General features: G+C 52.3%; 1 protein-coding gene and 1 long non-coding RNA gene across 2 annotated transcripts in view; both read left to right on the top strand.

The window, feature by feature from the left end:
- The window catches only part of SLC11A2 (solute carrier family 11 member 2), a 50756-nt gene extending 25480 nt beyond the window's left edge, over positions 1–25276 (top strand). Inside the window, exons 7-17 of the mRNA XM_066567548.1 lie at positions 2003–2073; positions 3015–3082; positions 3709–3864; positions 5182–5340; positions 8419–8505; positions 10089–10208; positions 11012–11161; positions 11757–11830; positions 12680–12833; positions 19375–19428; positions 25081–25276. Of these exons, the coding sequence (XP_066423645.1) occupies positions 2003–2073; positions 3015–3082; positions 3709–3864; positions 5182–5340; positions 8419–8505; positions 10089–10208; positions 11012–11161; positions 11757–11830; positions 12680–12833; positions 19375–19428; positions 25081–25158 (1171 nt within the window). The 3' untranslated portion in view covers positions 25159–25276. The remainder of the gene's footprint in view (positions 1–2002; positions 2074–3014; positions 3083–3708; positions 3865–5181; positions 5341–8418; positions 8506–10088; positions 10209–11011; positions 11162–11756; positions 11831–12679; positions 12834–19374; positions 19429–25080) is intronic.
- LOC136567798 (uncharacterized) lies at positions 19449–24882 on the top strand. Its single transcript, XR_010785151.1, has 2 exons — positions 19449–22969; positions 23029–24882. It is a non-coding gene; the product is annotated as an uncharacterized lncRNA (long non-coding RNA).
- Positions 25277–25778: the final 502 nt, after the last annotated feature.

The raw sequence follows: 25778 nt of genomic DNA, 5'->3' as shown, positions 1-25778 counted from the left end.
TTTCATTTGGTTTACCTTTGATAGTACCCTTGATTTGATTTCTTTTACTTTTGTTTGTACCTTTGATTTGATTTCTTTTACCATTATACCTTTGATTTCATTTGGTTTCCCTTTGTTTGTGCCTTTGATTTCATTTCTTTTACCATTATACCTTTGATTTCATTTGGTTTCCCTTTGTTTGTGCCTTTGATTTAATTTCTTTTACCATTATACCTTTGATTTCATTTGGTTTCCCTTTGTTTGTGGCTTTGATTTGATTTCTTTTACCTTTTGATAGTACCTTTGATTTGATATCTTTTGTCTTTGATTGTGTCTCTGATTTGATTTCTTTACCTTTGTTTATACCTTTGGCTTGATTTCTTTTACCTTTGATTTGATTTACCTTTCTTTGTACCTTTGATTCCATTTGTTTGACCTTTTTATCTTTGATTCCATTTGTTTTAGCTTTGATTTTATCTTTGATTTCATTTGTTTTACCATTGTACCTTTGATTTCGTTTGTTTGACCTTTTTATCTTTGATTCCATTTGTTTGACCTTTTTATCTTTGATTCCATTTGTTTGACCTTTGATTGTGTCTTTGATTTCATTTCTTTTACCTTTTTTGTACCTTTGATTTGATTTCTTTTACCTTTCTTTGTGTCTTTGATTTGATTTCATTCGTTTTAACTTTGTATCTTTGATTTTATTTCTTTTACCTTTGTTTATACCTTTGATTTGATTTCCTTAACTCTTGATTTCATTTGTTTTACCTTTTTTGTACCTTTGATTTGATTTGTTTGGCCTTTTTATCTCTGATTCCATTTCTTTTACCTTTGATTGTATCTTTGATTTAATTTGTTTTACCTTTGATTTGTTTTACTTTTTTATCTTTGATTTCATTTGTTTTACCTTTGTTTATACCCTTGATTTAATTTCTTTTACCTTTAACTTGATTTGTTTTACCTTTGATTGTATCTTTGATTCCATTTGGTTTTGATGCTTTACCTTTGATAGTACCTTTGATTTCATTTGTTTTACCATTGTACCTTTGATTTGATTTGTTTTACCTTTTTTACCTTAAATCTGGTGCAATGTTTCAAATCTGGTGCAATGTTTCAAATTTGGTGCAATGTTTCAAATTTGGTGCAATGATTTAAATTTGGTGCAATGATTTAAATTTGGTGCAATGTTTCAAATTTAGTGCAATGATTTAAATTTGGTGCAATGTTTCAAATTTGGTGCAATGATTTAAATTTGGTGCAATGTTTCAAATTTGGTGCAATGTTTCAAATTTGGTGCAATGATTCAAATTTAGTGCAATGATTTAAATTTGGTGCAATGTTTCAAATTTGGTGCAATGTTTCAAATTTAGTGGAATGTTTCAAATTTGGTGCAATGATTTAAATTTGGTGCAATGATTTAAATTTGATGCAATATTTTAAATCTGCTGCAATGTTTCAAATTTGGTGCAATCATTTAAATTTGGTGCAATCATTTAAATTTGATGCAATATTTAAAATCTGCTGCAATGCTTTAAATTTGCTGCAATATTTTAAATCTGCTGCAATATTTTAAATCTGGTGCCATATTTTACAGCCTGATTAACAGCCTGATTAACAAGTAGCTCAGTAGTTTGGCCAGCATGTCTAATCCAGTTCTGAATATTTTGTTTTCTTAGAGCAGAATGTTGATCTGTCCCTTCATCACTGACCTTCATTCTCGCTCTCTTTTCCTTTCCTCCTTTGGGCAAAACATTTTTGGGCAAAAAATACGAATCCCAAGAACCTCATTAAAACCTCCCAGGATCTTTTGGTGTGGAAATTCAGCAGAAATTCAGTGTTTTATTGAGACACCCAGGGACAGATCCCACAGGAATCCCTGGCCAGGGCTGGGAGCTGACATCAGCTCCCTGTGGTCCCCAGGCCAGGAGGAACCCCCAGCCCTGCAGCTGCACCCCAAAAAGGCCCTAAAGAGAAGGGATTTGGGGTCTGGGTGGGCTCTGACCCTGCTCTCACCCCACAGGATCCCTCTCTGGGGGGGGGTGCTCATCACCATCGCCGACACCTTCGTCTTCCTCTTCCTCGACAAATACGGTGAATTCTGCAGGGGGATGGGGATTGGGATTGGGGTGGGATTGGGATGGGGGATTGGGGTGGAATTGGGGTGGGATTGGGGTGGGATGGGATTGGGATGGGATTGGGGTGGGATGGGGATGGGGATGGGATTGGGATGGGATTGGGGAATTGGGGTGGGATTGGGGTGGGATTGGGGGTGGGTTTGGGATTGGGATGGGAATGGGATGGGATTTGGGTGGGATTGGGATGGGATTGGGGTGGGATGGGGATTGGGATGGGGATTGGGATGGGAATGGGATGGGGATGGGATTGGGATGGGATTGGGATTGGGGTGGGATTGGGGTGGGATTGGGGTGGAATTGGGATGGGATGGGGATTGGGGTGGGATTGGGATGGGGATGGGAACGGGGGATTGGGGTGGAATTGGGGTGGGATTGGGATGGGGGATTGGGATTGGGATGGGATTGGGGTGGGATTGGGGTGGGGTGGGGATGGGATTGGGGTGGGGTGGGGATGGGATTGGGATGGGGATGGGAATGGGATTGGGATGGGATTGTGGTGGGATTGGGATGGGTTAGGGTGTGGGTTTGGGGTGGGATTTGGTTTGGTATTGGGATGGGTTTGGAACTTGAATTGGGATTGGGATGGGAATGGGATTGGGGGTGGGATGGGATTAGATTGGGATAGGTTTGGCATTGGGTTTGGGACTTGAATTGGGTTTGGGATTGGGGTTGGGTTTGGGGATGGGACTGGGTTTGGGATTGGGATTGGGGTGAGTTTGGGATTGGGATTGGTTTGGAATTGGGGATGGGATTGGGATTGGAGTTGGGATTGGGGTTGGGTTTGGGATTGAGATGGGATCAGGACGGAATTGGGATTAGGGTTGGATTGGGGTTGGGATTGGGATTGGGATTGGGCTCTTCTCACCTTGGTGACAAAGGGACTTCTCCTCCTTGCAGGCCTGAGGAAGCTCGAGGCATTTTTTGGGCTGCTCATCACCATCATGGCCCTGACCTTTGGATATGAGGTACCCCCTCTCTGGAGCACCCCAAAACTGCCTGTTTCCCTGTCCCTAACCCTAAAACTGCCTGTTTCCCTGTCCCTAACCCTAAAACTTCCTGTTTCCCTTTCCCTAACCCTAAAACTCCCTGTTTCCCTGTCCCTAACCCTAAAACTGCCTGTTTCCCTGTCCCTGACCCCAAAACTCCCCATTTCCCCGTCCCTGACCCCAAAATTCACTGTCTGTGACCTCAAAACTCCCTGAGTCTGACCCCAAAACTCCCTGATTCCCTGACCCCAAAGCTGCCTGTTTCCCCATCCCTGACCCCAAAACTCCATTTCCCTGTCCCTGACCCCAAAACTCCCTGTTTCCCTGATCCCAAAATTCACTGTCCATGACCCCAAAACTCCCTGTTTCCCTGACCTCAGAACTCCCCTTTTTCCTGTCCCTGACCCCAAAACTCCCTGTTTCTGTTTTCCTGACCCCAAAACTCCCTGTTTCCCTATCCCTGACCCCCAAACTCCCTTTTTCCCTGACCCCAAAACTCCCTTTTTCCCCGTTCCTGACCCCAAAACTCCCTGTTTCTGTTTCCCTGACCCCAAAACTCCCCGTTTCCCCATTCCTGACCCCAAAACTCCGTTTCCCTGTCCCAGTACATCACGGTGAAGCCCAACCAGGAGAAGCTGCTGCAGGGTTTGTTCATCCCCTACTGCCAGGACTGTGGCACCCCACAGCTGGAGCAGGCCGTGGGCATCGTGGGCGCCGTCATCATGCCCCACAACATGTACCTGCACTCTGCCCTGGTCAAGGTGAGCGTGCCAGGGCCACCTGGGGGCAGGAGGCACCCCCAGAGGGGCCTGGGGACACCTGGGACTCTTGGGGTGTTGGCTCGGTGTGAAAAGCCAGGTGTGTGCTGAGGAAGGCAGGAGCCTGTCCTGAAATGGAAAATGGGAACCCCCTCCCTCTGAATTGTTGTAAATCTGAAATTAAGGGGCTCACAGGTAAAGATATGGGAGCAGGAATAACAGTTTGTCTTGGTTTGGAAAGTCAGGTGTCTGCTAAGGAAGGCAGGAACCTCCCCTGAAATTCAAAATGGAAACCCTCTCCCTCTGAATTATTATAAATCTGAAATTAAGGAGGTCTCAGGTAAAGATATGGGAGCAGGAATAACAGTTTGTCTTGGTTTGGAAAGAGAGGTGTTTGCTGAGGAAGGCAGGAACCTCCCCTGAAATTCAAAATGGAAACCCTCTCCCTGTGAATTATTATAAATCTGAAATTAAGGGGCTCACAGGTAAAGATATGGGAGCAGGAATAAGAGTTTGTCTTGGTTTGGAAAGAGAGGTGTGTGCTGAGGAAGGCAGGAACCTCCCATGAAATGGAAAATGAAACCCCCTCCTTCCAAATTATTATAAATCTGAAATTAAGGAGATCACAGGTAAAAATATAGGAGCAGGAATAAGAGTTTGTCTTGGTTTGGAAAATCAGGTGTGTGCTAAAAAAGGCAGGAGCCTCCCCTGAAATGGAAAATGAAACCCCCTCCTTCCAAATTATTATAAATCTGAAATTAAGGAGGTCTCTGGCAAAGATATGGGAGCAGGAATAAGAGTTTGTCTTGGTTTGGAAAATCAGGTGTTTACTGAAGAAGGCAGGAGCCTTCCCTGAAATGGAAAATGGAAACCCAAACCCCCTCTCTCTGAATTGTTATCAGTTTGAAATTAAGGGGCTCTCAGTGTGGTGGTGTTCACAGGGGTCCCAGGATGAGGGAAGAGATGAGAATCTTGACCTCATGGTTCAGAAGGCTGATTTATTATTTTATGATATATATGATATGAAAATGATCTATTAAAACTACACTAAAAGAATGGAAGAAAGGATTTCATCAGAAGGCTTGCAAGGAATAGAAAAGAATGACAATAAAATCCTGTGACTGACCAGAGAGTCCAAAACAGCCAGGCTGTGATTGGCCATTAATTAAAAACAACCACATGAGACCAATCCCAGATGCCCCTGGTGCATCCCACAGCCACAGATAATTATTATTTACATTTCATTTCTGAGGCCTCTCAGCTTCTCAGGAGGAAAATCCTGGCCCAATGATTTTTCCTAAAACGTGCCTGTGCCCCCAGTCCCGGCAGGTGAACCGTGCAGACAAGAGGGAGGTCAGAGAGGCCAACAAGTATTTCTTCATCGAGTCCTGCATCGCGCTCTTCGTCTCCTTCATCATCAACATCTTCGTGGTGACCGTCTTCGCAGAGGCCTTCTTCAACAAGAGCAATGCCGACGTGGTGGGTGGCACTGGGAGGCACTGGGAGGGACTGGGATGGACTGGGATGGACCATTGGGATGGACTGGGATGGATTGAGATGGACTGGGACAGACCATTGGGATGGACTGGGAGGGACTGGGATGGACTGGGATGGACTGGGATGGACCATTGGGATGGACTGGGATGGATTGAGATGGACTGGGACGGACCATTGGGATGGACTGGGATGAACTGGGATGGATTGAGATGGACTGGGACAGACCATTGGGATGGACTGGGAGGGACTGGGATGGATTGAGATGGACTGGGACAGACCATTGGGATGGACTGGGAGGGACTGGGACGGACTGGGATGGACTGGGATGGACCATTGGGATGGACTGGGAGGGACTGGGAGGGACTGGGATGGACCGGGATGGATCATTGGGATGGACTGGGATGAACTGGGATGGATTGAGATGGACTGGGACAGACCATTGGGATGGACTGGGAGGGACTGGGATGGACCATTGGGATGGACTGGGATGGAGTGAGATGGACTGGGATGGAGTGAGATGGACTGGGACGGACCATTGGGATGGACTGGGATGAACTGGGATGGATTGAGATGGACTGGGACGGACCATTGGGATGGACTGGGAGGGACTGGGATGGACTGGGGCGGTCTGAGATGGACTGGGACGGACCATTGGGATGGACTGGGATGGATTGAGATGGACTGGGACAGACCATTGGGATGGACTGGGATGGACTGGGATGGATTGAGATGGACTGGAATCTCCTGGAATGGACTGGCAGGGACTGGGATGGACTGGGACGGACTGGGATGGACTGGGATGGACCATTGGGATGGACTGGCATGGACTGGAATCCACTGGGATGGACTGGGATGGACCATTGGGATGGACTGGCATGGACTGGAATCCACTGGGATGGACTGGCAGGGACTGGGATGGACTGTGACGGTCTGAGATGAACTGGGATGGACCATTGGGATGGACTGGGATAGACTGGGATGGATTGAGATGGACTGGGATAGACTGGCATGGACTGGCATGGACTGGAATCCAGTGGGATGGACTGGCAGGGACTGGGATGGACTGGAATCCACTGGGATGGACTGGCATGAACTGGCACGGACTGACAACACTAGGATGGACTGGCATGGACTGGGATGGACTGGGACGGGCTGGCATGGATTGACATGGACTGGGACAGACTGGGACGGACAGGCATGGACTGGGATGGACTGGGAGCTGCAGTGGTGTGGACTGGGATGGACTGGGATTGGCTGGGATGGACTGGGACAGACTGGAATGGACTGGGACAGACTGGAATGGACTGGCAGGGACTGGAATGGACTGGGACAGACTGGCATGGATTGGCACGGATTGGAATCCACTGGGATGAACTGGCATGAACTGGGACGGGCTGGCATGAACTGGGATGAACTGGCATGGACTGGGAAGGACTGAGATGGACTGGCACGGACTGGGATGAACTGGAATGGACTGGCAGGGACTGGAATGGACTGGCAGGGACTGGGAGCTGCAGTGGGATGGACTGGGATGGACTGGGATGAACTGGGAGCTGCACTGGGATGGGCTGGGATGAACTGGGAGCTGCAGTGGGATGGACTGGGATGGACTGGGAGCTGCAGTGGGATGCACTGGGATGAACTGGGAGCTGCAGTGGGATGCACTGGGATGCACCTGGAGCTGCAGTGGGATGCACTGGGATGGACTGGGATGAACTGGGAGCTGCAGTGGGATGGACTGGGATGCACTGGGAGCTGCAGTGGGATGCACTGGGATGGACTGGGATGCACTGGGAGCTGCAGTGGGATGCACTGGGAGCTGCACTGGGAGCTGCAGTGGGATGGACTGGGATGCACTGGGAGCTGCAGTGGGATGCACTGGGAGCTGCACTGGGATGCACTGGGATGCACTGGGAGTTGCAGTGGGATGGACTGGGATGCACTGGGATGCACTGGGAGCTGCAGTGGGATGCACTGGGATGCACTGGGAGCTGCAGTGGGATGGACTGGGATGCACTGGGAGTTGCAATGGGATGCACTGGGAGCTGCAGTGGGATGCACTGGGATGCACTGGGATGCACTGGGAGCTGCACTGGGATGCACTGGGAGCTGCAGTGGGATGGAGGGATGAGGGCAGTGCCCGTCCCACTGTGCTGGGCACTGCTGAGGTCAAACCCCAATCCTGGGTGGGTTTTGGGCCCCTGGGGCTGGAGCGTGGCCAGAGCTGGGAGTGGGGTGGGGAAGGTTTGGGGCAGCAGGAGAGGCTGAGGGGGCTCAGAGGGGTCTTCTCACTCCCCACACCTGCCCAACAGGAGGGGACACAGCCAGGTGGGGTCAGGCTCTGTCCCAGGTGATGGGAAGAGACAAAAAGGCACCCAGGGCAGGTTGAGGTTGGATTTTAGGAAAAATTCCTTCATGGAAAAGCTGCTCAGGACGAGGGTGGAGTCCCCAAAGTCCCTGAGAGGAGGGGACACAGCCAGGTGAGGTTTGGGCTCTGCTTCCAAGTGAGACGAGGAAACAAAAATCCAGGGCAGGTTGAGGTTGGATTTTAGGGAGAATTCCTTCATTTCCTTCATGGAAAAGCTGCTCAGGCCAAGGGTGGAGTTCCCAAAACTCCCTGACAGGAGGGGACACAGCCAGGTGAGGTTTGGGCTCTGCTCCCAAGTGAGACAAGGAAACAAAAATCCAGGGCAGGTTGAGGTTGGATTTTAGGGAGAATTCCCTCATGGAAAAGCTGCTCAGGCCAAGGGTGGAGTCCCCAAAGTCCCTGACAGGAGGGGACACAGCCAGGTGGGGTCAGGCTCTGCTCCCCAGTGACAGGAGGAGACAAAAAGTCTCCCAGGGCAGGTTGAGGTTGGATTTTAACAAAATTCCTTCATGGAAAAGCTGCTGAGGCTGAGGGTGGGTCCCCATTCCTTGGGGGGTTTAACAACTGTGTGGAGGTGGCACTTGGGGACATGGTCAGTGGTGGCCTTGGCCGTGCTGAGATCACCCAGAGGTCCCCGAGGGTTTTCCAAGGGTTTTCCACGCCAGCCCTGTCCCTCATTCCCACCCCTGCAGAGCCAGGTCTGTGCCAACTCCAGCAGCCCCCACTCCTCGCTCTTCCCCAACAACAGCGACGCCCTGGAGGTGGACATCTACAAGGGGGTGAGTGTCCCTGTGGGGACAGCTTGGGGACAGCCCCGGACCCTGGCTGGTGTCCCTGTGGGGACAGCTTGGGGACAGCCCCGGACCCTGGCTGGTGTCCCTGTGGGGACAGCTTGGGGACAGCCCGGGACCCCGGCTGGTGTCCCTGTGGGGACAGCTTGGGGACAGCCCCGGACCCTGGCTGGTGTCCCTGTGGGGACAGCTTGGGGACAGCCCCGGACCCTGGCTGGTGTCCCTGTGGGGACAGCTTGGGGACAGCCCTGGGACCCTGGCTGGTGTCCCTGTGGGGACAGCTTGGGGACAGCCCCGGACCCTGGCTGGTGTCCCTGTGGGGACAGCTTGGGGACAGCCCGGGACCCCGGCTGGTGTCCCTGTGGGGACAGCTTGGGGACAGCCCCGGACCCTGGCTGGTGTCCCTGTGGGGACAGCTTGGGGACAGCCCCGGACCCTGGCTGGTGTCCCTGTGGGGACAGCTTGGGGACAGCCCTGGGACCCTGGCTGGTGTCCCTGTGGGGACAGCTTGGGGACAGCCCCGGACCCTGGCTGGTGTCCCTGTGGGGACAGCTTGGGGACAGCCCCGGACCCTGGCTGGTGTCCCCATGGGGTGCCACCGTGTCCAGGACAGTCCAGTGACCGTGTCTGGTGTCCCCTGAGGGGCACAGTGACGCTGTCTGGTGTCCCTGGGGGGCACAGCCCAGTGACCCTCTCTGGTGTCCCCATGGGGTGACAGCCATGTCCAGGACAGTTCAGTGACCGTGTCTGGTGTCCTCAAGGTGGCACAGTGACCCTGTCTGGTGTCTCCAGGGTGGGGACAGGCCAATGACCCTGTCTTGTGTCCCCAGGGTGTCCCCAGTGACCCTGTCTGGTGTCCCCAGGGTGCCACAGTGACCCTGTCTGGTGTCCCCAGGGTGGGGACAGGCCAGTGACCCTGTTTGGTGTCCCCAGAGGGCACAAGTGACCCTGTCTGGTGTCCCCTGGTGCCCCCAGTGACCCTGTCTGGTGTCCCCAGGGTGTCCCATTGACCCTGTCTGGTGTCCCCAGAGTGTCCCCAGTGTCCCTGTCTGGTATCCCCTGGTGTCCCCAGTGCCCCTGTCTGGTGTCCCCAGTGCCCCTGTCTGGTGTCCCCAGGGTGTCCCCAGTGACCCTGTCTGGTGTCCCCAGGGTGTCCCCAGTGCCCCTGTCTGGTGTCCCCAGGGTGTCCCATTGACCCTGTCTGGTGTCCCCAGAGTGTCCCCAGTGACCCTGTCTGGTGTCCCCAGGGTGTCCCCAGTGCCCCTGTCTGGTGTCCCCAGGGTGTCCCAGTGCCCCTGTCTGGTGTCCCCAGGGTGTCCCATTGACCCTGTCTGGTGTCCCCAGGGTGTCCCAGTGACCCTGTCTGGTGTCCCCAGGGTGTCCCAGTGCCCCTGTCTGGTGTCCCCTGTGGCTCCTGGGCAAACTGGGAGCACTGGGACCGGCGCCATCAATGGATCCCCAGGAGCAGGGTGGGGGTGAGGAGCCCCCAGGGTTCCCCCAGTTTTACTCCAGTTTTACTCCTGGGTGTATCTGCCCCTCCCCGGGCTGACGGAGCTGCTCCTCCCCTGCAGGGCGTGGTCCTGGGCTGCTACTTCGGCCCCGCCGCGCTCTACATCTGGGCCATCGGCATCCTGGCGGCCGGGCAGAGCTCCACCATGACGGGCACCTACTCGGGCCAGTTCGTCATGGAGGTAACGCGCTCCTTACGCGCTCCTTACGCGCTCCTTACGCGCTCCTTACGCGCTCCTACTCGCTCCTTACTCGCTCCTCACTCGCTCCTCACGCACTCCTACTCGCTCCTCATTCGCTCCTCACTCGCTCCTCCTCGCTCCTCACTCGCTCCCTACTCGCTCCTTACTCGCTCCTCACGCGCTCCTGCTCGCTCCTCACGCGCTCCTACTCGCTCCTCACTCACTCTTCACTCACTCCTCACGCGCTCCTCACTCGCTCCTCACGCGCTCCTCACTCGCTCCTCATGCGCTCCTACTCACTCCTTACTCGCTCCTCACTCCCTCCTTACTCTGGGTTCTGTTCTCCTTGCTCCCTATTGTTCTTATTCCGTACTCCATGCTCCTCATTCCTTACTCACTCCTTAGGACATAACGCAGCTCCTCCTCACTCCTTAGTCCCTCCTTACTCTGGGTTCTGTACCGTCCCTGTACTGGTCCTGTACTACTCACTCCTTACTCACTGCTTACTCACACCTTACTCACTGCTTACTCACTGCCTACTCCGCTGCAGGAGTTCCTGAACCTGTGCTGGTCCTGTCCTACTCAGTCCTTACTCACACCTTACTCCTTACTCACACCTTGCTCACACCTTGCTCTGCTGCAGGGCTTCCTGAACCTGTGCTGGTCCTGTATTATTCACACCTTACTGACACCCTACTCACTCCTTACTCCCCGGTTACTCCTCGCAGGGGTTCCTGAACCTGTGCTGGTCCTATATTACTCACACCATACTCACTCCTTACTCCCCGGTTACTCCCCCGCAGGGGTTCCTGAACCTGCGCTGGTCGCGCTTTGCGCGGGTGCTGCTCACGCGCTCCATCGCCATCACCCCCACGCTGTTCGTGGCCATCTTCCAGGACGTGGAGCACCTGACGGGCATGAACGACTTCCTCAACGTCCTCATGAGCCTCCAGGTGAGCAGGGTTGGGGTTCATGAACCTCATGAGCCTCCAGGTGAGCAAAGTTGGGGTTCCTCAACGTCCTCATGAGCCTCCAGGTGAGCAAAGTTGGGGTTCAGGGGTTCCAGGTGAGCGGGGTCGGGGTTCTTGAGCCTCAGGAGGCCCCAGGTGAGCAGGGTCAGGGTTCCTGAATGTCCTCATGAGCCTCCAGGTGAGCAGGGTCAGGGTTCCTCAATGTCCTCATGAGCCTCCAGGTGAGCAGGGTTGGGGTTCATGAACCTCACGAGCCTCCAGGTGAGCAGGGTTGGGGTTCCTCAACGTCCTCATGAGCCTCCAGGTGAGCATAGTTGGGGTTCAGGGGCTCCAGGTGAGCAGGGTTGGGGTTCAGAAGCCTCAGGAACCTCCAGGTGAGTGGGGTTGGGTTTCAGGAGCCTCCAGGTGAGCAGAGCCCATGGGTGGGCTGGGCTGGGTGCTGGGGTGGGTGTTGGGCTGTTGGGGTGGGTGTTGGGCTGTTGGGGTCCCTCCCCCCAGCCCCAGCCCCAGCCCCAGCCCCAGGTGGGTCAGGTCCATCCCCTCCATCCCCTGTCCCCGCTCTGCTCCCGCCCTGCAGCTCCCGTTCGCGCTGATCCCGGTGCTCACCTTCACCAGCCTGCCCAGCGTCATGCACGACTTCGCCAACGGCCTGTGAGTACCTGAGGGGCACCTGGGCATGCCTGGGCACACCTGGGCATTCCTGTCCCTCACCTGGGCACACCTGGGCACACCTAGACATGCCTGGGCATTCCTGTCCCTCACCTGGGCACACCTGGGCATGCCTGGGCATTCCTGTCCCTCACCTGGGCACACCTGGGCATTCCTGTCCCTCACCTGGGCACGCCTGAGCAAACATGGACATTCTTGTCCCTCACCTGGGCATGCCTGGGCACACCTGGGCATTCCTGTCCCACACCTGGGCACACCTGGGCACACCTGGGCATTCCTGTCCCTCACCTGGGCACACTGGGGCACACCTGCTCCCTCATCTGGGCACACCTGGGCATGCCTGGGCACCCCTGGGCAAACTTGGACACACCTGCTCCCACACCTGGGCATGCCTGAGCATACCTGGGCATGCCTGCCCCTTCACCTGGGCACACCTGAGCATGCCTGGGTACACCTGGGCATTCTTGTCCCTCACCTGGGCACACTTGGGCTTTCCTGTCCCTCACCTGGGCACACCTGGGCATGCCTGGGCATTCCTGTCTCTCACCTGGGCATGCCTGGGCACACCTGGGCATGCCTGCCCCCCTCACCTGGGCACACCTGGGCATGCCTTCCCCTCACCTGAGCACACCTTCTCCTCACCTGAGCACTCCTGGGTTCACCTGGGCACGCATGGGCACGCCTGCCCCCTCACTGGAGCATGCCTGGGCACGCCTTCCCCTCACCTGGGCATGCTGGGGCACACCTGGGCACCCCTGCCCTCACCTGGGCACCCCTGGGCACCCCTGCCCTCACCTGCAGCCCCGTGACCCCGGTGTCCCCCCTGGGCAGGTTCTGGCGCGTGGCCGGGGGGCTCCTGATCCTGCTCATCTGCAGCATCAACATGTACTTCGTGGTGGCCTACGTGATGGCGCTGCACAGCCTGGCGCTCTACATCGGCGCCGCCCTGCTCAGCGTCCTCTACCTGGCCTTCGTGGCCTACCTGGTGAGTCACCCCCTGGCACCCCTGGGCACCACCTGGGCACCACCTGGGCACCACCTGGGAACCACCTGGGAACCGCCTGGGAACCACCTGGGAACCACCTGGGCACCTCTGGGCACCCCTGGGCATGCCCTGGGCACCCCTGGGAACCGCCTGGGCACCACTGGGCACCACCTGGGAACCGCCTGGGCACCACCTGGGCACTGCCTGAGCACCTCCTGGGAACCACTTGGGCACCTCTGGGCACCCCTGGGCACGCCCTGGGCACCCCTGGGAACCACCTGGGCACCACCTGGGCACTGCCTGAGCACCTCCTGGGAACCACCTGGGCACTTCTGGGCACCCCTGGGCACCACCTGGGCACCACCTGGGAACCCCTGGGCACTGCCTGGGCACCGGCTGGGCACTACCTGGGAACCGCCTGGGAACCACCAGGCACCCCCTGGGCACTGCCTGAGCACCTCCTGGGAACCACCTGGGCACCGCCTGGGCACTGCCCGGGCACCGCTTGGGCACCCCTGGGAACCACCTGGGCACCACCTGGGCACCCCCTGGGCACCCCCTGGCAGAATATGGATGCTCCCTGTCGTCCTTATTCCGTACTCCACACTGCCAACTCCTTACTCACTCCTTGGGAGATTACACAGCTCTTCCTCACTCTTTACTCACTCCTTGGGAGATTACACAGCTCTTCCTCACTCCTTACTCACTCCTTGGGAGATTACACAGCTCTTCCTCACTCTTTACTCACTCCTTGGGAGATTACACAGCTCTTCCTCACTCCTTACTCACTCCTTGGGAGATTACACAGCTCTTCCTCACTCTTTACTCACTCCTTGGGAGATTACACAGCTCTTCCTCACTCTTTACTCACTCCTTGGGAGATTACACAGCTCTTCCTCACTCCTTACTCACTCCTTGGGAGATTACACAGCTCTTCCTCACTCCTTACTCACTCCTTGGGAGATTACACAGCTCTTCCTCACTCCTTACTCACTCCTTGGGAGATTACACAGCTCTTCCTCACTCCTTACTTGGTTCTGTGCTCCTTTCTCCTTCCCTGGGCTCCACCTGTGTGTGTGGGGGGGGTGTGGAGGTGACCCCGGTGGTTTTGGGGTGTCCCTGGCCCCGGTGCCGTGGGCGCCCCAAACAGGAGGGGTTGATAAGCACGGCCTGGCCAGGCCCCTCCTGCAGTGTGAGCGAGCTCAGCTCTAGAGGGAGATCAGCTCATTAATGATTTCAGCTCATTGGTGATCCTCAGCTCATTAGAGATTATCAGCTCATTAGAGATTATCAGCTCATTTGTGATTATCAGCTCATTAATGATTTCAGCTCATTGGTGATCCTCAGCACATTAGTGATTATCAGCTCATTAGTGATTATCAGCTCATTAGAGATTATCAGCTCATTTGTGATTATCAGCTCATTAATGATTTCAGCTCATTGGTGATCCTCAGCTCATTAGTGACTATCAGCTCATTAGTGTTTTCAGCTCATTAGTGATTATAATCTCTTAGTGATCCTCAGCTCATTAGTGACTATCAGCTCATTAGTGATTATCAGCTCATTAGTGATTTCAGCTCATTAGTGATTATAATCTCTTAGTGATCCTCAGCTCATTAGTGACTATCAGCTCATTAGTGAATATCAGCTCATTAGTGACTATCAGCTCATTAGAGATTATCAGCTCATTTGTGATTATCAGCTCATTAATTATTTCAGCTCATTGGTGATCCTCAGCTCATTAGTGACTATCAGCTCGTTAGAGATTATCAGATCATTTGTGATTATCAGCTCATTAGTGATTTCAGCTCATTAGCAATTTCAGCTCATTCCTAATTGCAGCTCATTAGTGATTTCACCTTTTAGTGATTCCAGGTCATTAGTGATTATCTGCTCAATGATTTCAGCTCATTAGTGATTATCAGTTCATTAGTGATTATCAGCTCATTAGTGACTATCAGCTCATTAGTGATTATCAGCTCATTAGTGATTTCAGCTCATTAGTGATTATAATCTCTTAGTGATCCTCAGCTCATTAGTGATTATCAGCTCATTAGTGACTATCAGCTCATTAGTGACTATCAGCTCATTAGAGATTATCAGCTCATTAGTGATTTCAGGTCATTAGTGATTATAATCTCTTAGTGATCCTCAGCTCATTAGTGATTATCAGTTCATTAGTGATTTCAGCTCATTAGCAATTTCAGCTCATTCCTAATTGCAGCTCATTAGTGAATTCCCCTTTTAGTGATTTCAGCTCATTAGTGATTATAATCTCATTAGTGATTTCAGCTCATTAGTGATTTCCCCTTTTTGTGATTTCAGCTCATTAGTGATTATAATCTCTTAGTGATTTCAGCTCTTATTGATTATCAGCTCATTAGTGATTTCAGCTCTTAGTGATTATCAGCTCATTAGTGAATATCAGCTCATTAGTGATTATCAGCTCAATTAAGCACGGCCTGTCCAGGCCCCTCAGGCACTCTGAGCAAGCTCAGCTCTAAAGTTCGATCAGTGATTATTATTAGTGATTATCAGCTCATTAGTGATTATCATCTCTTAGTGATTATCAGCTCATTAGTGATTATCATCTCTTAGTGATTATCAGCTCATTAGTGATTTCAGCTCATTAGTGATTATCATCTTTTAGTGATTATCAGCTCATTAGTGATTATCAGCTCATTAGTGATTTCAGCTCATTAGAAGGCACAAAATGGCCAACAATCTCTCATTACAAGCTCTTTTAAGACTAAACTGTCCAATTAAGAGCTGACACCTGGATTTTTTCCCTTTTAACCCAAGAACTGATCCCAAAGAGCCCCCAATGCAGATTTTTCTGCCCAGTTACAAAATCCCACCCAAACCCATGAAGAAGCAGCCCAGGATGCCACCCTGTGCCCTCCATCTTGCCCACTAAAAATCCCCAAACCTCAATTTCTCACCTACACCGCTCTCTATAATTTATTTCACATTTTTGTGGGTTCCAGTCTAGCTTGAAGTTTAGGAAACTCTCCGTGAGTGAGGGTCAAAGTCAGGGCAGCCCAGAGCAGACAGAGGAATGTTCCCAGTGGTTCCCTGGGTTCCACACTCAGCTGGGATCAGACTTTGGAGCAGCACAGGGCCCCTCTGGGGCTGTGTGGGTGCACAGAGGTGACCACGGGAATGCCCAGGATGGGTTGGGCTGGGAGGGATTTTGAAAGCCCCAGGAGGGAATTGAAATTTTGTCCAACCCCTCTGGTGTGGGCAGGTGTTGGGATTTGTTGGGAATGTCCCAAGAAAGGCAGGAATGATGAATTTGACCCCATGTTCAGCAGGGTAATTCATTATTTTATAATATTATATTAAAAAATACTGTAAAATACCATACTATACTATACTATACTAACATCTATTGTATTTGTTGGGAATGTCCCAAGAAAGGCAGGAATGATGAATTTGAGTCCATGTTCAGCAGGCTAATTTATTGTTTTATAATATTATATTAAAGAATACTATATTAACATATATATATAAATTTTATGTATATGGTAGTATATTATATATATAATATTATTACATATTATAAATTACATATTATATATTATATACTATATATTATATATTATAAACTTTATATTATATATTATATATTATATATTATAAACTTTATATTTTATATGTTATTGTGATATTATATATATTATAGTATTTTTATATCTATAGAAAATACAGAAAGGATACTTTCAGGAGGCTAGAAAGATAATAATGAAAACTCCTGACTCTTTCCACACTGGCCCTGATTGGCCAAAGAGTCAAAACAATTCACACCAGAATCCACTGAAACAATCCCCTGTGGGTAAACAATCTCCAAACACATTGCACATGAGCAAAACACAGGAGAAGCAAATGAGATCAGAATTGTTTTCCTTTTCTCTGAGGCTCCTCAGAGAACAATCCTGGCTGAAGGGAATTGATTTTTCCAGAGGATGTGAATGGCACGGGCAGGGACAGCTCCCACCTGCCCAGGTGGTGCCAGCCCTGCCCGGCCTGGCACGGGCACTGCCAGGGCCTCCCCTCAGGCTGGAACTCCTGCCCAAACTCCTCTGCTCCAGCTCCTGCAGCTCCACTGCCCTGTGCTGGTGCCTGGTGCGGCCTCACCTGAGCGGGCAGGACCCCCTCACCTGCCCCGGCCTGGGCTGGCCCTTGGGAATGTCCCTTGTCACCTGTGTGTGACCCTTGGGGCTGTCCTTTGTCACCTGTGTGTGACCCTTGGGGCTGCCCCTTCTCACCTGTGTGTGACCCTTGGGGCTGTCCTTTGTCACCTGTGTGTGACCCTTGGGAATGTCCCTTATTACCTCTGTGTGACCCTTGGGGCTGTCCCTTCTCACCTGTGTGTGACCCTTGGGGCTGTCCCTTGTCATCTCTGTGTGACACTTGGGAATGTCCTTTGTCACCTGTGTGTGACCCTTGGGGCTGTCCCTTCTCACCTGTGTGTGACCCTTGGGGGTGTCCCTTGTCATCTCTGTGTGACCCTTGGGGCTCTCCTTTGTCACCTCTGTGTGACACTTGGGAATGTCCTTTGTCACCTCTGTGTGACCCTTGGGGCTGTCCTTTGTCACCCAGACCCTTGGGACTGTCCCCTCACCACTCAGCTCCATGTCACTGTCACCTGTGTGTGACCTTTGGGGCTGTCCTTTGTCACCTGTGTGTGACCCTTGGGGCTGTCCTTTCATCTCCATGTCCCCTGTGTGTGACCCTTGGGACTGTCCTTTGTCACCTCTGTGTGTGACCCTTGGGGCTGTCCTTTCATCTCCATGTCCCCTGTGTGTGACCCTTGGGACTGTCCTTTGTCACCTCTGTGTGTGACCCTTGGGGCTGTCCCCTCCCCACTCAGCTCCATGTCACTGTCACCTGTGTGTGACCCCTGGGACTGTCCCCTCAGCTCTGGTGTCACCTGTGTGTGACCCCTGGCACTGTCCCCTCAGCTCTGGTGTCACCTGTGTGTGACCCCTGGCACTGTCCCCTCCTCCTCCTCCTCCCCACCCTGCCCTGGGCACGGAGCCTTTGCCCTCAGCTCCTGGGGTGGCACCTCGGGGCTGGTCCCTCTAATGTAGACCCCTCCCTTTTGATTTTGGATTCTTATGGAATTCAGGGGATTCCCCCCATTTCTGAGGTGCCTGAGAGGTTCAGACTCCCCAGAACCCCTGATACCAGAGATTCCCCTCTAATGTACAACCCTGCCCTTTAAATTTTAATTCTTTCAGTATTTAGGGTTCCCCCCATTGTTTCTTTCATCTCTCAATGTCTAACTTCATTTACCAGCAAACCTAAAGTTTATTTATAAAATCAAATCTCTTTTCCCATTCATCCATCAGTGGAATCCTTCCCATTGTTTCTTTTATCTCCCAGTGCTGGTTTTATCTCCCAGCAGAGCCAGAGCTGGTTTGGAAACACAAATCCCTCATTGCTGTCAGTAGGGTTTGCCTGGCAGAGCTGTGTTCAGAATTCCCTGTTCAGAATTTCCATGTCAGGAAAATTCATCCACAAACACCAGAGGTTTGTGTGCAGAAAGGAGCCAGAGGAGTCCTTTTGCTTTATTGCAATAAAGGCAGAGGCCATGGGGGATCCCCTGGGATCTCTCAGACTTTTGGAGGATGCAGCCTCCTTTTTATCCCAATTTCCCTCTCTTTTTCCCCATTTCTGAGGTGCTTGAGAGGTTCAGACTCCCCAGAACCCCTGATACCAGAGATTCCCCTCTAATGTACAACCCTGCCCTTTAATTTTGAATTCTTATGGAATTTAGGGGTTTTTTCTTCCCCATTGTTTCTTTCATCTCTCAATGTCTAACTTCATTTACCAGCAAACCTTAAGTTTATTTATAAAATCAAATCTCTTTTTCCATTCATCCATCAGTGGAATCCTCCCCATTGTTTCTTTTATCTCCCAGTGCTGGTTTTATCCCCCAGCAGAGCCAGAGCTGGTTTGGAAACACAAATCCCTCATTGCTGTCAGTGCCCTCCCCTGCCTGTCCCCTCCTGTCCCTGCTGTCCCCTCCTGTCCCTCCTGTCCCTCCTGTCCCTGCTGTCCTCTCCTGTCCCTGCTGTCCCTCACTGTCCCCTCCTGTCCCTCCTGTCCCTCCTGTCCCTGCTGTCCCCTCCTGTCCCTGCTGTCCCCTCCTGTCCCTGACTGTCCCCTCCTGTCCCTCACTGTCCCCTCCTGTCCCTGCTGTCCCCTCCTGTCCCTGCTGTCCCTCACTGTCCCCTCCTGTCCCTCCTGTCCCCTTCTGTCCCCTGCTGTTCCCTCCTGTCCCTGCTGTCCCCTCCTGTCCCTGCTGTCCCCTCCTGTCCCCTCCTGTCCCCTCCTGTCCCTGCTGTCCCCTCCTGTCCCCTCCTGTCCCTGCTGTCTCTCCTGTCCCTCCTGTCCCTGCTGTCCCTCACTGTCCCCTCCTGTCCCTCCTGTCCCTCCTGTCCCTCACTGTCCCTGCTGTCCCCTCCTGTCCCCTCTTGTCCCTGCTGTCCCTGCTGTCCCTGCTGTCCCTGACTGTCCCCTCCTGTCCCCGCAGAGCTGGCTGTGCCTGGTGGCCCTGGGCGCCTCCTTCCTGGCCTGTGGCAGCACGGTAAGCGTCACCCGGACCCTGCACCTGGAGCAGTCGCCCTCCCACCCCCCCAAGTAGCCAAAGGGGGGGGGCCTGGACCCCCAGAGCCACCCTGGGGACACGGACGGAGCCGCTTGGGGACATTCGGGGCATCGGGGACACGGCCAGGAGGACACGGAGCCCTCGGGGCAGTGCTGGCCCTGCTGGGGCCCCCAACCCGCCTGGGGGGACACACCTGGGCTGGGGGGGGACACAGGAGCAACCTGAGTCACACCTGGGGGACACACCTGGGGACACAGGAGCACTGTGACCCCCCTGGATTGGAGCCACACCTGGGGTGACACAGGAGCAGCCTGGGTCACACCTGGGGTGGGGACACACCTGGGCAAGGGGACACAGGAGCAACCTGACCCCCCCTGGATGGCACAGGAGCAGCCTGAGCCCCCCCCAGATGGGAGCCACACCTGGGGTGACACAGGAGCAGCCTGAGCCACACCTGGGGGGACAGGAGCAGCCTGGGTCACACCTGGGGTGACACAGGAGCAGCCTGGGTCACACCTGGGGGGACAGGAACAGCCTGGGTCACACCTGGGGGTGACACAGGAGCAGCCTGGGTCACACCTGGGGTGACACAGGAGCAGCCTGGGTCACACCTGGGGTGACACAGGAGCAGCCTGGGTCACACCTGGGTGACACAGGAGCAGCCTGGGTCACACCTGGGGGGACAGGAGCAGCCTGGGTCACACCTGGGGTGACACAGGAGCAGCCTGGGTCACACCTGGGGGGGACCCAACCAGCCTGACCCCCCCATTCCCATTGAAACCCCAAATTCCTCATCCCAGAGCCTTTCCCCCCCTGTAGCACAAACCCTGAACTCCAGGAGCGCTGCTCTGGCACTGGCCTGGACTAAATAAGCTCAAAAATCCCTGAATCCCCTTGTGGGTGGCATTTGGGGACGCTGCTGGCACCGGGCGTGGCAGATCTGCTGCTTTCCACTGGAAAATGCTTCCCACTGCCATGAGCTTGGGAAAACTCAGCATTAATTATTTTATTAATTAATCCTGGTATCACTACTGGCGTTTAAAACCCTTCCCACTGCCAGGAGCATGGGAAAACTGAGCATTAATTATTTAATTAATTCATTCTGGTATCACCTCTGGCTTTTAAAACCCTTCCCATTGCCATGAGGATGGGGAAGCTGAGCATTAATTATTTTATTAATTAATTCTATTATCACTACTGGCTTTTAAAACACTTCCCATTGCCACGAGCATGGGAAAAACTGAAAACTAATTAATTAATTTAATAATTAATTAATTCTGGTATCACTACTGGCTTTTGAAACACTCTTCCCATTCCCACAAGCATGGGAAAACTGAAAACTAATTAATTAATTAAATAATTAATTCTTTAATTAATTAATTCTGGTATCACTACTGGCTTTTAAAACACTTCCCATTGCCATGAGCATGGGAAAACTGAAAACTAATTAATTAATTAATTAATTAATTAATTCTGGTATCACTACTGACTTTTGAAACACTTCCCATTCCCACGAGCATGGGAAAAACCAAAACCTAATTAATTAATTAAATAATTAATTATTTTATTAATTAATTCTGGTATCACTACTGGCGTTTAAAACCCTTCCCACTGCCATGAGCATGGAAAAACTGAAAACTAATTAATTAATTAATCAATTATTTAATTAATTCTGGTATCACCTCTGGCTTTTAAAACACTTCCCGTTGCCACGAGGATGGGAAAACTGAAAACTAATTAATTAATTAAATAATTAATTCTTTAATTAATTAATTCTGGTATTACTACTGGCTTTTGAAACACTTCCCATTCCCATGAGCATGGGAAAAACTGAAAAGGAATTAATTAATTGAATAATTAATTATTTAATTAATTAATTCTGGTATCACTACTGGCTTTTGAAACACTTTTCCCATTCCCACGAGCATGGGAAAACTGAAACCTAATTAATTACTTAATTAATTAATTCTGGTATCACTACTGACTTTTGAAACACTTCCCATTCCCACGAGCATGGGAAAACTGAAAACTAATTAATTAATTAATTAATTAATTAATTCTGGTATCACTACTGGCTTTTAAAACACTTCCCATTACCACGAGCATGGGAAAAACCAAAACCTAATTAATTAATTAAATAATTAATTATTTAATTAATTCTGGTATCACTACTGACTTTTGAAACACTTCCCATTACCACGAGCATGGGAAAAACCAAAACCTAATTAATTAATTAAATAATTAATTATTTAATTAATTCTGGTATCACTGCTGGCTTTTGAAACCCTTCCCATTGCCATGAGGATGGGAAAACTGAGCATTAATTATTTTATTAATTAATTCTATTATCACTACTGACTTTTGAAACCCTTCCCACTGCTGTGAGCATGGCAAAACTGAGCATTAATTATTTAATGAATTCATTCTGGTATTATCACTACTGACTTTTTGTGGCCCCATATGTGGGATTTTGGGGTCAGCAAATGGTTATTTATGATTTTATGACTTGATTCTCTGTGATCCATGGAAATGCTCTTGGAGCTCTCCAAAATAACTCCAGATCAGGCTGTGGAGGCTCCAAGGGCTTTTTCCAGGGCTTTCTTTGCTGCTCCCTCTTGTCCTGGACTGAATCCCCTCCTCTCATCCCCTTTTTATGGGTTTGGGAAGGAGCTTGGCCAGGAGTGTGCCCTGAGTGGGGTGGGATGGGGGCACCAGGGCATCCCTTGGATCTCCCAGGGGTGTTTTGGGGTCCCATCCTCCCTCTTGGGCTGGATTTGGATCTCTGAATCATGGAAATTGGGTGGGGAAAGCTCAGATTTGGGTTCTTTAGGGGGAAATTCCTTTTTCAGTGCAGCTGGAGCTGCAGCAGAGGCAGAGCTCAGATCCCAAAGTGCTTCATGGACCTGCAGGATGGGGCCCCAAAGCTCTCCTGGGGCCAAGCCAGGGGGATCCAGCCTGGTTCCAATCCCAAATAAACCCCGAGGGTTCCAATCCCAAATAAACCCCGAGGGTTCCAATCCCAAATAAACCCAGGGGGTTCCAATCCCAAATAAACCCAGCCCTGGTTTGTTTGGGATTCCTGGGTCCATCCCAATCCTGATTTATTTGGATTCCTGGCTCCATCCCTGGTTTATTTGGGATTCCTGGCTCCATCCCTGATTTATTTGGATTCCTGGCTCCATCCCTGGTTTATTTGGGATTCCTGGCTCCATCCCTGATTTATTTGGATTCCTGGCTCCATCCCTGGTTTATTTGGGATTCCTGGCTCCATCCCTGGTTTATTTGGGATTCCTGAGTCCATTTCTGGTTTATTTGGGATTCCTGGCTCCATCCCTGGTTTATTTGGGACTCCTGGCTCCATCCCTGGTTTATTTGGGATTCCTGGCTCCATCCCTGGTTTATTTGGGATAATAAAATGGATCCATCCCTCACTGCCCACTGGCATTTCCCTGCTCTCCCAGTTGTAGGCAGGGAATTCTCTGTGAAATAAAAATCCCTGCAGTGTCCAGCTCTGGGGAATGTTTGGGATCTGGTTTGGGATCTGCTGGGGTTTCATCCATCCCCACCACTCTGGGGAAGGTTTGGGATCTGATTTGGGATCTGCTGGGGTTTCATCCATCCCCACCAGCTCTGGGGAAGGTTTGGGATCTGCTTTAGGATCTGGTTTGGGATCTGCTGGGGTTTCATCCATCCCCACCAGCTCTGGGTCATTCCCTGGTGCTCAGGGGTGAAGGTGCCAACGCTCAGAGCCCAGCAGGAAAACTCCCCCTGAATGTGGGGCAGGATCAGATCCTCCCTCCCACCCTTTCCCAAACCTGCAGCCCCCCCTGACACAACAATTCCCATTTTTCCCGTTGTTATCCCAGGATTTAACCCTTGAATGAACCTTTGTGGGTTTTACTCCCACTCCCACTCCACAGCAGCCACGAGCTCTGGGATTTGTGGCCTGGGGGCACGAGGGGCTGGACCAGAGGTGGATTTGGGCTTTGGAATTCTGCTGTACCCCCCTGGATTGGGAATTGTGGCTTGGGAGGGCTCAGCTGAGCACTGACTGTGAGTGCAGCCTCCCCTCTGCTCCCTGCTGCACTCATTTGGGATTTTCCCCTTTGGTCCTGGTTGTACAAACCCCATTAAAACGTGGAGACTTTTCCAACTCGGCTTCCTGGGTCATTTTTTGGGGGCTGGTGCTGGGACAGAGCCCCTGTGGGGTTGTTCCCTTTTTCCCAACCTGGGAATGAAACTCGAGGTCGCTTTAGTTCTGACTTCAAATAAAAGTGGATTTTACTTCAAGGCCTTTGGAGGCAGTAATGGAAAGATGCCCACAAAACTCCACCCCCACAGGGGTGAGGACATTTTAATAGGGTTTAGGAAATGAAATAATTCACAAAAGCAGCAATTAGAGGAGAGGCAGTGATGGAATTCTCTCTCCTTTGGAATCCTCCCTTGGCTCTGCCCATGAAATCTCCAGGAGCTGCTCCTGGGCCTTGGAGCTCTGGGATTTTTGTGTTTCTGCCCAGGGAAAGGCCATGGAAAAACACTGGGAAAATGAGTTATGGATGCAATGGGCCAATAACGCAGAGCCACAAATAGACCTGCAAAAAATACAGGGAACACAGAAAAGAGGGAAAAAAAGGGAAAATTCAGAATGGATCAGGGTGAGCTGTGCCCCGTCCCTGTCCCCTGGAATTGGCTCAGGGCTCCCTCACGCCCCTTCCCATGGGAATTCCTTCTGTGGGATCGGGGCTCGGCACCTTCATCCCGCCCTGCCCAGGCCAGACCCACCAAAAAACCCCAAATTCCCGATTTTTTTCCTGCTTTTGCCTCTTTTTTCCTGCTTTTGCCCCCGCAGAGCCTCGCCTGTGGCTCAGTCCGGTTCAGCACCGTCCCGAGGGCTTCCTTGTGCAGTTATTGCTAATTAAGGCTCAGCCACGCCCCGAAGTTAATTAAGCTCGCTCAGTTAATTGGGAATGCAGAGGGAGGCGCCGCTCGGAGCCCTGGGCGGGGCTGGACCGAGATCTGCCCCAATTAACAGCGGGATCCGCTCCCAATTAACGCCGTTCCTGCTGCTCTCTGCTAATTAATGACCCTGGGGCCGCCTCGGCTCCCGCCCGGGCCTGGTTAAGCTGGGCTTGGTTAAACTGGGCCCAACTGGGGCTTCCGTAAGCCGGGATCAGCTCTGGTTTCGTTTAAAGCCTGCCCTGTTCAGGCTCATTAATTGGGCTCAACGTCGGCTTCATTAAACCAGGCTTAATTCAGGCTTTGTTAAACCGTCCTCATTTGGAGCTTCATTAAACTCGTCTCAACTTGGGCTTTGTTAAACCCATTAAATCGTGGCTTTGTTAAACCAGGCTCAGTTCGGGCCTCATTAAATTGTGGATTTGTTAAACCAGGCTCAGTTCGGGCCTCATTAAATCGTGGCTTTGTTAAACTGGACTCCATTCCGTCTTCCTTACCTGGGCTTCACTTGGGCTTTGTTAAACCGGGCTGACCTCAGGCTTCCTTCAACCACCTCGGGCTCCTTTCAGCTCTCTTTGGCTTCCTTAAGCCAGGCTCAATTAAACCCCCCGGCATTAATTAATTGTTGCCTTCCCCAATTAAACCCCGGCATTAATTGTTGCCTTCCCCCCCCAGGGCCGCCTGGGCTTCGCCGCCCGCCCCGAGCTCTTCCTCCTCGGCCACGTCGGTTCCGACCCGTCCGTGCCCAGGTGACCCCGGAGCCCGCGGACCCCCAGGACCCCCAGGACCCCCCGGTGTGGGGGACGGACCCCCGGGACCCCCCCCGTGCCCCAGGACCCCGAGCCCCGGGCGAGCAGCGGGAGCGGAGCGGGGACAGCGGGACCGGGAGGAGCCGCCGGACCCTGGGGACAGCCGGGACAGCCCTGGGGACATCGGGACAGGCTTGGGGACAGCCGGGACAGCCCTGGGGACGCCTGGGACACCCCTGGGGACACCCGGGACAGCCTTGGGGACATCGGGACAGCCTTGGGGACACCTGGGACACCCCTGGAGACACCCGGGACACTCCTGGGGACAGCCGGGACAGCCTTGGGGACACCTGGGACACCCCTGGAGACACCTGGGACAGCCCTGGGGACATCGGGACAGGCTTGGGGACACCCAGACCAACTCTGGGGACACCCAGGACAGCCTTGGGGACACCTGGGACACCCCTGGAGACACCCGGGACAGCCCTGGGGACATCGGGACAGGCTTGGGGACATCGGGACACCCTTGGGGACACCTGTGACACTCCTGGGGACACCCAGACCAGCTCTGGGGACACCCGGGACAGCCTTGGGGACACCCGGGACAGCCCTGGAGACACCCGG

Source organism: Molothrus aeneus, chromosome 30 (genome assembly GCF_037042795.1).
Source record: "Molothrus aeneus isolate 106 chromosome 30, BPBGC_Maene_1.0, whole genome shotgun sequence".
Taxonomy (NCBI): domain Eukaryota; kingdom Metazoa; phylum Chordata; class Aves; order Passeriformes; family Icteridae; genus Molothrus; species Molothrus aeneus.
The sequence above is the reverse complement of the archived record's forward strand: the minus strand, read 5'-3'. Positions and strand labels throughout refer to the sequence as shown.